At 51.2% G+C, this 12,919-nt stretch overlaps 1 protein-coding gene across 3 annotated transcripts in view; it reads left to right on the top strand.

Moving 5' to 3' along the window:
- LOC144730639 (chloride channel protein 2-like) overlaps positions 1-12,919 on the top strand; it is a 101,908-nt gene that overhangs the window by 70,893 nt on the left and 18,096 nt on the right. For all 3 annotated transcript variants that reach the window (XM_078611281.1, XM_078611280.1, XM_078611282.1), the window contains exons 8-12: positions 4,067-4,145; positions 7,343-7,468; positions 7,599-7,683; positions 11,977-12,078; positions 12,658-12,742. In XM_078611281.1, coding sequence (XP_078467407.1) covers positions 4,067-4,145; positions 7,343-7,468; positions 7,599-7,683; positions 11,977-12,078; positions 12,658-12,742 — 477 coding nt within the window. The remainder of the gene's footprint in view (positions 1-4,066; positions 4,146-7,342; positions 7,469-7,598; positions 7,684-11,976; positions 12,079-12,657; positions 12,743-12,919) is intronic.

The raw sequence follows: 12,919 nt of genomic DNA, 5'->3' as shown, positions 1-12,919 counted from the left end.
GTGGTGATACAATAGCGATGCAACTCCGCGGTCGTTGCACGGTTAAGCGATTGTAGCAGTGCACCTAAGCCGGGGAGAGAGCGTGCGAGAGCGAAACAGAGAAAGTGGCGCTGCTGGTGAACGTGAGGTGCAGCCTCTCGGTTTCCTGGGGTGAAATTTCATTAGCGCGCATCCTGCTGTCGCCGTGTTTGGAGCTGTGCACGGAAATAGCTGGCACCGTGCTGGCCAGTGGGGCCTTAAATATACCGCTAAAACGACCGCCGTGTAAATATCGGTCAGCCTCAGCATTTCTCAAAAGAAATATTCGTGGATGGCGGTGCTGGCATCCGTCTTGATAGTGCTCTTCGGCAGCGATCACTTCCCAGTCTCTGCTTTCATTACGATATTTTAAAATTATTTCCATAATTGTTTCCCCCAAAGGTGAGAGTATGTAAATTAAATTACGCATCTTATTCCTGTTGAGTGAAATGATTCATTTAAGCATTTTAAAATGAGCAGTCCTTGAGGCAGTTTGAGGAGGCCTTGACATGGTCATAGCATCACCCCACACCTGGGGCCAGCCTCATCTATCCCCCCTTGCCACAGGAGCCCCTGTAGTCTGCGAGGGCCCTCGGTGATCTACGAGTGTTGATGTAGAGGTGGGCAGTTCATTTATGAGCACTTATTTCTGACTCGCTAGAGCAGCAAAAGTAAGCGATACCAGCAGTTGAACCCAAGATTAATCGTGAGTCTCGGGTTCTGTCAGAGTGTCTTCGCACCTAATATTATCTTTTCACTCTGTCGTGTGATATTTCATATATTTGAACTTTTCACATATTTGGGACATCAAATTAAGCGTAATCGTTGTTGGCGTGGGCTATTTAGGTCTGCATTCTCAAGCAGTCCTACTGTGCCTTGTATTCGTAGATCAAGACAATCTCGATTAAGCTTCATAGAATATCAGAACACGTGTTAGCAAGTACCTATTAACGATTGAATTGGGCACAGAGCCAAGCGCTATCCAGACTCATTGATAATGTTCATTATAACGCCGCCCTCATTTTTGGCAGAGTCAACCTCGGAGAGGCTCAGATGCCTTTTGTATACAATATCACCTTTGGCAATGTGTGTGTCCAGAGATCGAACCCTGGTTTGCCGGCATTGCAGCGTAGTGCAACTTACTTTGTGGCTCAGCAGTAGAGCACGCGGCTCGCAATACCACTTTGTGGGGAAGTCAATAGTGATTGTCCTATGGATAGATTCGTCCCTGTCATAAGGATACTGAATTTCCCACTCCTAGCTCAGGGTTGTAAACAGGAGATGGGCACTGCCTCATTGCTCATCAGCAAATCACGACCACCACTACCAAGTGCTCTTAAATCTGCTCTGTTGATCACGTGTCTCAGAGCGACCGCTTCTCCAGGCAGCTGGAGTCATCACCTCGACGCGACTCTGTGCGTCCACAGTGGGAACTGCCCCTTCCCCGTGCTCTCCCAATGCCTTTAAAAGCAATTACCCGCGGATTCTGTAGCCACGGCAACTTAAGCACGGCTAAACCAACCTCGGCAAAATGTTTTGACACATTTTCAGCGAATTAAGGACATGGCTGATGAAGCTTTGAGCGCGGAGGAAATGAAATGAAGACCGTGTTACATAATGTGTACCGTCAGACATCTGGGCACCTGCTCCGTAGCACGGTGCTGTGACTGGAGAGACCGTCGCGCCCTCACTGGCCGGGCTGTGACGTTGCCGTGATGTCACCTCTTGGCCGACTTGCAATGCGACTTGGATCTGAGTGTCAATGTGCACCCCTTATTGCCGATGCACCACTGGATGAGGTCCTCCCCACGCTGTGTGTGCCCTGGAGGCTATCTGATGATACTTCACCACAATGGTCGGTGCGGTTTGGTGAATTCTGGGAGTGTAGAGGTGGGAGTATAGAAGTACAGTTCAACAATTTATTTTGCTGCAATGCCGTCTGCAGACCACAACGTAGCACTGCAGCCCACAAAACTGTCATGCATGGCAGTCGCCCAGCCAAACGCTATCCAGACTCAATCTTCTTAACTTCCTAGACCGGACGAGATAGGATACATTCTGGATGATTTGGTTAAAGTCTTTCGTCTGTACGGCAGTGTTTAATTTACAACACAGCTTGGGGTTCGTGTGACAGCATCGACGGCTGCAGGAGTCCAATGCGGTGCATCTTGTACATCGCGCGGTCGCGCCGGTTCCGGCTGTGAGCGTTCACCCGAGCAGCGTGTGCCCGAGCGTCTAGCCAGTGCCGCGGGCCAAGGCATGTGCTCGCGTACTCGAGTGCACACAGAAAGATTTGCCGGAGGAACAGGGCATTCTGTCTCCTTCCCCTCTGATCCTGACGCTCTGCGGATTAAGATCCACGCGGGGGTCACGCCAGGAACACTAATAACGTTAGCAGCAGCAGGATTAGCGCCTGTGCCAACGTCAATGCTTTGCTTGCAGAAAGAAAGGGACTTAGGTCAATTTTATTTGTTTAACTAGAGACCAGGATCAGTCTCATTTGCACGAGTGGCTTGGGTCATCAACATGACTAAATCAAAAGAAATAAACGACAGCAATAAAGAAAATAGAAATCAGTGCAAAAATAACTGCGTCACATGAGAAATTGGCGCATGATTTATGCGTTTTCACCAGAAGCACCCTACTCAGTGACGTCCCGAAAAAACACAGCGGCAGAATTTGTGACAGGAAAGATGACAATAATGGTCATGTTCAAATAGGGAGTGAGTCTGTTGAGAGGGGGTCTCTGTTGAGAGGGCATCTATTGAGAGTGTGTCTCTGTTGAGTGTATGTCTTGAGTTTACTCGTCATTTGAGTTGTTTTGTCAAATGGATTAGCTTTCATAATTATAAAAAAAAACTAACTGCATTCATTCATAGCCAAAATGAATGTCTTTTTTCCAGCGCTTAATCAAACAAGATCTCCCAGGCACAGTCTCGAAATGGTCAGACAAGTAATGTAATAGAGTGTTGAAAGCAGCCCTGTGTGTGTTTGTTAAACGCCGGCACACACGAGCGCGTGACCAGCCGAGAGAGACGAAGACTGCCGATTGGCCGAGACGCAACAGGCGCCCGTGCCTGTGGGGCCATTTTACTTGTTCTGCCTCTCCCACTGAATTCTAAAGTAATTAAAATTAAGTGACATTCATATTTTGTAATTTTCGTTTTCATTGTTCATAAATATCCTTTAAAAGTATATATTTGTTTAATCTAGGGGTCATAGCACTGAGCTGGCACTGCTGAGTTTCTGGGCTCGAATCCAGGTTTGAGCCACCAGGGATCAAACTGAGTCGGAGGTTGATGGTCTCAGCCTGGTCACAATTCACTGTGCACGAATTCACATTATAATGTATTAACTTCGACTTTTTACTGAATTTTGCAAACATTCCAGCTTTGAGAATTTTAACTGTCAATGAAAGTCAACATGTGAGTTTGTTTGTGATTGTGCACCACTACCAACACAGCCTTACCAAATACACTATTTATCTTTAAATGTCAAGTTTGACTGACATACAATGAAAAATTCTGTGGCAGGGCACGTGGGAAAATGTGGATAAGAGATCTTTCTAAGGGATCTCAGAAGGGTAATGCAGTGCTCTGTGAGAGTTCTCAGTGGACACCTCGCCATATGCCGAGAGCACACCTGGAATAAAATAGGGAAACAGACACAACGCTAACAGTTGTGTGAGTGGGGCTCACATTAAACCATCGCGTGCTGCAAGAGGCCACGCGCCACGTGGGCAGGCACACGTATCGGGCACGGCCACTCTCCCGTTAAAGTGTTAGTGATGCACAGTGTAGACTGCTATTCACACACACACTGTAGACTATTGCATCGATTGTTCCTTGGCTATTTTTCTACGGTTCTGACAGCTGCTGCCCAGCGCCGGTAATCTGACATGGTGCCATTGCGTGAGTGAGTGTGCTTGTGTGTGTGCAGTAATGGCTTGCTGTGTGGCTTTGCTGCCTCTAACCCCGCATGCGTGTGTGCTGTTGCCCCGGTGCGGCCATGTCGGCGCTGGTGCCCGTTGCCGGGGTGTGGGCCACAGAACGAGTCGCGGCACATTGAGATGCTGGCGGCCGCCTGCGCCGTGGGCGTTGGCTGCAGCTTTGCCGCCCCTGTCGGAGGCAAGTCCTGGGTGGCTCGGCCGCCATCTTCCTGAGTGATCATCGGGGTCAGGGGTCACGGCTCACGATACTAACCCACTCGCTTTCCACTGAGCCGTGTTACACTGGAAATAGTGCGATGTCGGTTCATTATAGCAATGTTAAAACACGGAGCCGACGATGTCTCAATTTACATCTTTGGTGGCCTCGCCTAGATTTAACCAATTCAAGTGTAGTTTGGTTTATGGTCTCATCCTGGTCACCTTTGACTGCACACACAAAAAATATATATTAAAGTGGATTTTGTTATCCCAATCTGAAGCAAGGCGAACGAGCTCTTCACATGGCAATAAGCAGCATCGAGTTATGCTTGTGGGGGGGGGCGTGAATGGAGAGACCCTAATTGAAATGGTCTCTGTTACTCAACATAACAGGAGGCTCTGTCGCCTGTGGGAGTCATTAGAATGGAATGCGATTTTTTACAAAATCCCACGACCCTCAATTTTAAAAACGACTAACCTCGATTGCTGATGGAATCCAAAAACACGACATAAAAAAAAATGTCACTCTGCAGCAACCCCACGGCTCCGTCTCAAGCGAGTGTACCTCCACCCTTTGCGTCAGGAGCGTCGCCTCCTCCTTCTACTCTGCGCCGTTTGTCCTCTGTGTCCTCTATCGCCTTAACCTCGACGTGTGTTTCCAGAGGTCTCCCGTTCACCCTGTCGCTAACCCCTCCTTGCTGGTGGCGCGGCGGCCCCCTGGGCCCCTCGTGGCCTCACGCTCCTCCACTGTCCCTGCGCTGTGCTCTCTGTCCTCCCCACGGCTGCCGGGGTAGAGGCCCACGTGCCTGCCCGATGCCCTCACTGTGAGCTGTGCCGTCGGAGTGGGCTGTTGCTTCGGCACGCCCCTCGGAGGCAAGTTTACTCGCACGGCGCACACTCTCACCGCTGTACGTGGACGAGGGGAGGAATGGGGGGGAAGGCGTAGTACGTACGACGAGTGTGCGGGCAGATCATTAACCCATGCGCCCTGTGGCCTCGTCTTCACACGTCAGATTAATTTATATCCAGGGCATCATTTCAACCTGAACAGAGCCTGGAATGCTGACCCGGGAAAGAGTTTAGCGATGCGTCCATCTCGCCTCATTTTATATTTTACATGTGCAAACCTGTTAATATGGATAGGTGTACCCTGTTACTACTGTGCTCGTGCCTTATGCCGACAATCCAAGCCCAGCCCAGTAGCGTTCTAAAAAATACCGAGTGAGAATGGAGCCCTGCTTTTGCCCATGTTCTACACCTGCATGCTTTCCTCGTATTACGTTTAGTCAGCATCAAAGCGCAGAGTTAAGCATTGTTTACATTCACATCGACTATGTTTACTTTGTTCATCATGATCTCGCACTTCCAATTCACACGGTTGGCGACGTACAATGCGAAAAAAGTTCAATATACATACATCTCCACTTCTTTTGATGGTGTATTATGTAATATTCTGTTAATACCAGTAATTTTAACACGTAGGTTTTCGCGACCAATAATATCCATCATAAGTTTTTTGGGTTAGATCGTGTAAATATAAATGTCTTTAAACCCGCCACCGCCCGATACAGCCAATTAGTAAGGTTTGTTACGTCAACAAAACATGCCACTTCGTTACTACTTCAGCACACGAGCGTTTGGGAGAGTAAACCCACGACATTTGTTATTCGAGTACAACGTTTTGCTGGTGATTACAACCAGCTTTAATATGTAAGTAGCCAGCATTCTGGAGATGTTTTCCTGTTTCGGTCTTAAATAGACTAAAGGTGATGTCATCACTGTGAGTCTATGGATCATGTTAATTTGAGAATATGCAGTATCTATTATTGGATTGGTTATTCATAGTTAATAAACATATAGTGGAATGCTTTTATGTTTAGTTTGTTGTCCTACCCCGCACCTCCGATGAGCACGCTCAGGCCACGCACGCCACGAAGGAAGCTCAACTCACCTCCATACATATTATGTTGATCTGAGAATATTGTGACCAACCTTACTAATTGGCTTTGTCAGGTGGTGGGGGGTTAACTACACATTTATATTCTTGGTTCTTTCGGTAAAGTCACGTAGAAGGGAAATAATAAATATTAAAATATTTTTCGTTTAATATTTTTATTATTTTATTATTTCCCTTCTACGTGACTTTATCGAAAGAACCAAGAATATGCATCCTTGCAGTCACGAAAGCTTTAAATCAAAATAACCCGGAAAAACCTTTATTATGGATAATACCAGTCCTTAAAATTATTCATCCAGATCAGGCTCTCAGAGTTTCAAGACTCTCTTTCTTGGGCCCAGCAATTGCGACGTTTGGCCAATCATCTTTGAAGGAGTTGCTTTGCGTTTGGGAGGGAAATTGAGTACTCTGAAAATACTGACCATGCGTACGAGGGGTTAATGCGCGAATTCCTGGCTATTAAGCTAAGCAATCACTCCAGACATAATCATTGTTATTACCTTTAAACCTCTTGCTCCAATGCATTGTTCAGCAGAGAAAGCCACCTCACCATTTATTTTCAGCAGCAGCAGCAGCCATGGTCACCGACTGCTCCCACACACGAGCTCATTCCATCGCTCCATCTCCGTGGTGGACATCCTCTCGGATGCATTTCATTCGTCGGGCATTACCAGGGCCACCTTGCAGCTGTAATCGTCTCACGAGAGTCTCCCGGTCCCTGATGCCCGCGAGGAGTGGGCTCCGTTCCACTGCCAGAAAACCTCCAGGAGACACGATTAGGGGCTCTCAGTGGGCAGAGCTCAGGCTAGGGTGAACACACAACACCAACACACAGTTGTATAGCAACCTGGATGTAGGGCAGTCTATGTCACACGGGCAAGTGTGGCCAAGTGTGTGAAGATGTATGCAGGGGTGAATGTGTGAGTATATATGTGTGGATGTATGTAGAGGTGTGGCTGTATGTAGTGGTGTGGGTTTATGTAAAAGTGTGGCGTAGCAGCCGGCGCGCTAGAAAAAGGCAGCCAGGCGTGGTGTTGGCCACCCACCACCTCGTATACCGTGCTGGCCTTCAAAGGTGCTCGCAAACAGCACTTGCCCCAAAAGTCTGTTAAGGCTATACAGGGGATCTTTGTCCTTGTATATAAAGGTGTGGGTGCATGTAGAGGTGTGGATGTGCGTGTGGCTGGATGAGTGCACCTGACGCCTCGTCTCCCCGGCAGGTGTGCTCTTCAGCATCGAAGTGACATCCACCTACTTTGCCGTGAGGAATTACTGGCGCGGCTTCTTCGCCGCCACCATCAGCGCGTTCATCTTCCGCGTGCTGGCCGTGTGGAACAACGACGCCGGTCAGTGGCGCTGTTGCGACGCTCGCGGACGAGCACGAGAACGCGAGCCGGGCGCGGCCGCCGGCACGAGTGTCCCCCCACCGAGGGCAGCGCGCGGCCACCCCCGTTGATCGCCGTGTTGTCTCCGCAGAGACCATCACTGCGCTCTTCAAGACCAACTTCAGGATCGACTTTCCATTCGACCTGCAGGAGCTGCCGGCCTTCGTGGTGATCGGGTGCGCGCCTCACCCTGTCTGCTCGCACTCAGCGACACAAACACTCGCGTGCCGCCGCTAATGCTCATCGTGCAGCACCTTGCCTGAAGGATCCTGTTGCCCTGCACGAGCGCGGTCCACGCAAACTTGGGGCCGAGGGTGAAGAGCCTGTGGTGGTGATAGGGTTATAATGAGAGTGTTGCTGCTGGGTGGGTTGTTGTGTTGGTGACAGTATTGTGGTGCAAGTGTAGTAAGACCGAATTAGGTGCACACACACGCAGCTTGGAGGCAACACTATTTATTAAACGGTAAGTAATATAACACTGTACATAAGGTGGTGACCACCTTCCTCAACTCACTAACACTCTGGAACACGACACAGACTGGACCAGGCAGGCAACGGCCTGCCTGGCCCAGGACGACGACTCGGGACTTGACGACCGGTGATGTCTTCACTTTGGAGTACAGTACAACAGCCTCGCTCTGCGTTCACACCACGCTTATATCTGGGTTGGCATGGCTGGCTCCGCCCCGGCGTGGCTGGCTCTCTTCAGGCCACGCCTCCCTTCCCAGGACACGCCTCACTTCCCCCACCTCTGGGAAGGTCCGGATCCCTCCAGCACGTGACCCCCCAGGCACCCCCTTGGGGCCCCCAGCCCTCGTACAGGCCGACACAGTAGTGACCATTCTATGTCACTACATCACCCCCCCCTGTATAAACACACAGCCGTCCCCGGCTGTAACACAACTGTGAAAAATCGAAAAGGTGTGCCTCCGAACCAGCAACATCAATAAATGACCGGCGACCGATAAGAAATACAATCACGTAATATATACAGAATCGACGAGGGTAAAAGGGAACCGCATAGAAAACGGGGAATTAACAACGGCGTCACAACCAGTAGCACACGTCGGCCATATCGGGGGGGGAATTTCCATGTTACCACCCCACCGCCTTTCCGACGCGGCGTCACAACCAGCAGCATGCGTCGGCCATATCGGTGGGATTTTAACCCAGTCTCTCTCCAAGACTCGCATCGCAGCATATAGCTGTACCGACCGAGCTGAGATGACCCAGTCTCTCTCCAAGACTCGCATCGCAGCATATAGCTGTACCGACCGAGCTGAGACGACCCAGTCTCTCTCCAAGACTCGCATCGCAGCATATAGCTGTACCGACCAAGCTGAGACGACCCATCGTTCACTCACTGGACAACATGCACCCTAACAACTGAGGGATACAGTCTCAACGTAACAGGACAACTCCACCTGAACCTTACGAATCTCCAGCCCACTGTTTCAACGCGCCTCGGAGGGTCTCAACCTCCGAGCCGTCAGGTCAAGCTGTCAGCCATAGCATGACGGGACCACACTCCCCGAGCCATGTGAGCGCACAGCCCACAAGGCTAGACAAGCCACAGAGTGTCTCGATCTCCGGGCTGTCAGGTCAAGCCGTCAGACACAGCATGACGGGACCACACTCCCCGAGCCATGTGAGCGCACAGCCCACTAGGCTAGACAAGCCACGGAGTGTCTCGATCTCCGGGCTGTCAGGTCAAGCCGTCAGCCATTGCATGACGGGACCACACTCTCCGAGCCATGTGAGCGCACAGCCCACTAGGCTAGACATGCCACGGAGTGTTTCAATCTCCGGGCTGTCAGGTCAAGCCGTCAGCCATTGCATGACGGGACCACACTCTCCGAGCCCTGTGAGCGCACAGCCCACTAGGCTAGACATACCACGGAGTGTTTCAATCTCCGGGCTGTCAGGTCAAGCCGTCAGCCATTGCATGACGGGACCACACTCTCCGAGCCCTGTGAGCGCACAGCCCACTAGGCTAGACATACCACGGAGTGTTTCAATCTCCGGGCTGTCAGGTCAAGCCGTCAGCCATAGCATGACGGGACCACAACGTTCATGTTAGACACGCAACTCTCACTGGGCCATCCTGGTCAGGACCTGCGCCCCAAGATAGGTGACAGCCAGCAGCACAATTCCAAATCCCTGGCAGCATGTCACCATCGCAATTTAACACGATCACAACACATACAATTTGAATTATGATCCCCCACAGAACTGATCCAATGCCGAACAGGTACGCACAATTTGTGACGATCCCGAATATTCAATGGTCACAACAATACACCTCACATCCCGTATCCGTACACATCATCTCCGAGACTCGCATTGCAGCATGCAGCTGTACCAACCGAGTGGAGAGAGCAACGCAATTTGACGGCAATTAACGGAAACGCACCCCCGATCCACGTAGAACACAAGGAGCATTCCCGCACAAAAGACATCATCTGTGCAACAACGGACAGGAACCAACCAGTGAGTTTGAAACAAACCGAACCTGTCATTTCAAAATCCCCTTCAACATTAACCATGGGACTCAGGGCATTCGAATTTTGAGAGCAAAAAAAAACTAGACACAAACGTCCAAAATCGCCGAATTGATTAATACAGTATATGCAGTATACGAAGTTCGTACAGTCAATCATTTGGCGCAATGCTCCATCCAGTCCCCACATATAAACAACAACAATCCTAGACAACCGCAACAACAAACCAATCCTAAACCCCTACGCCAAGCATCAAAAACGCCACACAGCAACACACCACAACACCAAGCACCCAACTAACATCCCTATGAATAGCAAACCAAAAGCCCTAAGCCAACCTCTTCCTGGCCACAACATCACAACAACAATATAACACCAAATAACACTCGCACAAGCCAAAATGCAAAAAGAACAGAGGGAAAAACCGTCCGCGAGGAACACAAAACCGGAGAGTCAAACTGAAAAAGTCCCTCCCAGCAGTGTCTCCAACGTCGAAACCCTCTCTTCAATCACGGGCCCCTCTCGCTCTCACCACCGATGCCCTCCCCCGCTCTTCTTACTTCAATGTGGGGACGGAGGCCCGTAATCACAGGGCTGCAGCGGCGCGCCGCCAGGCCGGCGCAGCACACAAGGCGCAAAAGGCGGGAACGCCGCCACCGCGAAACCACTGCTGCGGTGAAAATGGCGGGAACGCGGCTGTGGGAAGTGCGGGAACGCCAACACGTTGAAATGGCGGGAACGCCGCCGCCGCGGGAACGCTGGCACGTAAAAAAATGGCGGGAACGGCGGCACGTTGAAGTGGCGGGAACCGCCGGCATGGTGCAAATGGCGGGAACGCCGGCACTGTGAAACTGGCGGGAACGCCGCCGCAGTGAAATGGCAGGAACGCCGGCACCGCCGAAACGGCGCGAACGCCACAGCTGCGTCATCTTGCAATTTCGCCATCACTCACCAACACCCGGCCACTCCCTTGCCACCAGCAGCTGGTCGAGTTGACGAGCGACGTCGCTCCAACTCGCCGTCGATGGCGACCAGCCCGGGCCCGCAGCCTCCTCCCATGCAGGCTGCAGTCGCCCATCCCCCGGGGCACACCACCGGGGCCCCGGACTCCGGGGTCGTCGCAGGGAGAGGCCAGGTGCAACCCACACCGTCCATCCGCACCTCCGGTTGGGTCTTGCACTTCGCTGCCAGCTTTTACACCATGGCAGCGAAGGGTACAGCTTCTTCAAATTAATCAGCGAAAGTTCGATAACCACTTCTACACCAAATGTAGTAAGACCGAATTAGGTGCACACACACGCAGCTTGGAGGCAACACTATTTATTAAACGGTAAGTAATATAACACTGTACATAAGGTGGTAACCACCTTCCTCAACTCACTAACACTCTGGAACACGACACAGACTGGACCAGGCAGGCAACGGCCTGCCTGGCCCAGGACGACGACTCGGGACTTGACGACCGATGATGTCTTCACTTTGGAGTACAGTACAACAGCCTTGCTCTGCGTTCACACCACGCTTATATCTGGTTTGGCGTGGCTGGCTCCGCCCCGGTGTGGCTGGCTCTCTTCAGGCCACGCCTCCCTTCCCAGGACACGCCTCACTTCCCCCACCTCTGGGAAGGTCCGGATCCCTCCAGCACGTGACCCCCCAGGCACCCCCTTGGGGCCCCCAGCCCTCGTACAGGCCGACACAGTAGTGACCATTCTATGTCACTACACAAGCATTGTGTTGGTGAGTGTAGTGTTGGCAAGAGTATTGTAGTAAGTGTGTTCTGACAGTAAGTGTTGCGTTAGTGAGCTTGTTGCGGTCAGAATGTTGCATTGAGAGTGTTGTGTTGGCGAGTGTTCTGTCGGTGAGTGTATGTTGTGGTAAGTGTGTTGTGATTGAGTGTTGAGCTGGAGAGAGTGTTGCGGTGAGCCTGGTGAGGGCGCGGTGCTGAAGCTGCGGCTGTGTCTACGCTAGGATCTCGTGTGGTCTGGTCGGCGCGCTCTTCGTTTACTTCAACCGTAGGATCGTCCTCTTCTTCCGAAGGAACAAGGCCATCAACAAGTTCTTCATGAAAAAGTGAGGCCTTCATTTTCCGCACTGATACCTGGTCCTCCCAGTCATTGCCGGGGAAACACTGTTGTCTCAATTGTCTTTGAAATATGTGACCTATACATTCGTCCACATTACAGTACGTTAGAATGTACGCTTCCAGGTTGTGTGGCCAGTGTGAAAGAGTAGCTCTTTAATACAATCTAGAGGGGCTCTCTAGTGCTTCCTCGAGTGGAGGTCCCTCTGCCAGCAATGGCGTGAGCCAGCAATTGCAGGGCTGTACCTTTACCTATACTAGAGAGCGTCTCTGCTCATGGGGCAGTTGATCCAGATTATACGATTTTGGTTTGCGTGCTGACCGCCATGCTAGCACTGTCACATGCATGCACGTATGCATTCAGTCATGCAATAGTACCTGCTATTCACCACTAAGTCGTGGTGAAATTACCACAGCGTCACGAACTCGGTGACGCAAAGTTAGCGCACTGCGCCACTGCCCTGCAATTCTGTCTACGTACACATACACACATGCATACGGATGCACGAGAACGTACGCGCGTATGAGAATGCGTGAGTAAAGGCGGTTCCGTTGCGTGTGTGTCTCAGGCGCCTGCTCTTCCCGGCCACCGTCACGTTCATCATCGCCACACTCACCTTCCCACCTGGGTTCGGACAGTTCATGGCAGGAGAAGTAAGATACTCGGTTCCTCTCCGTCCAATCAGCATCGAGGACTGAGCTGAGCGAGTGCTGGGCCAAGGCTGGCAAACGCCTTCAACTGCCTCCCATCTTGAATCAGTCTCGCCGCTATGGAGGATCATGGTCTTTTGTTTGGGATCTTTTGTAGCTATGTCTCTCCATCTGATTCTC

This window comes from Lampetra planeri, chromosome 36 (assembly GCF_965212315.1).
Source record: "Lampetra planeri chromosome 36, kcLamPlan1.2.h2, whole genome shotgun sequence".
Classification (NCBI taxonomy): domain Eukaryota; kingdom Metazoa; phylum Chordata; class Hyperoartia; order Petromyzontiformes; family Petromyzontidae; genus Lampetra; species Lampetra planeri.
Note: the sequence above shows the minus strand (reverse complement) of the source record. Positions and strands in the feature narration are given on the sequence as shown.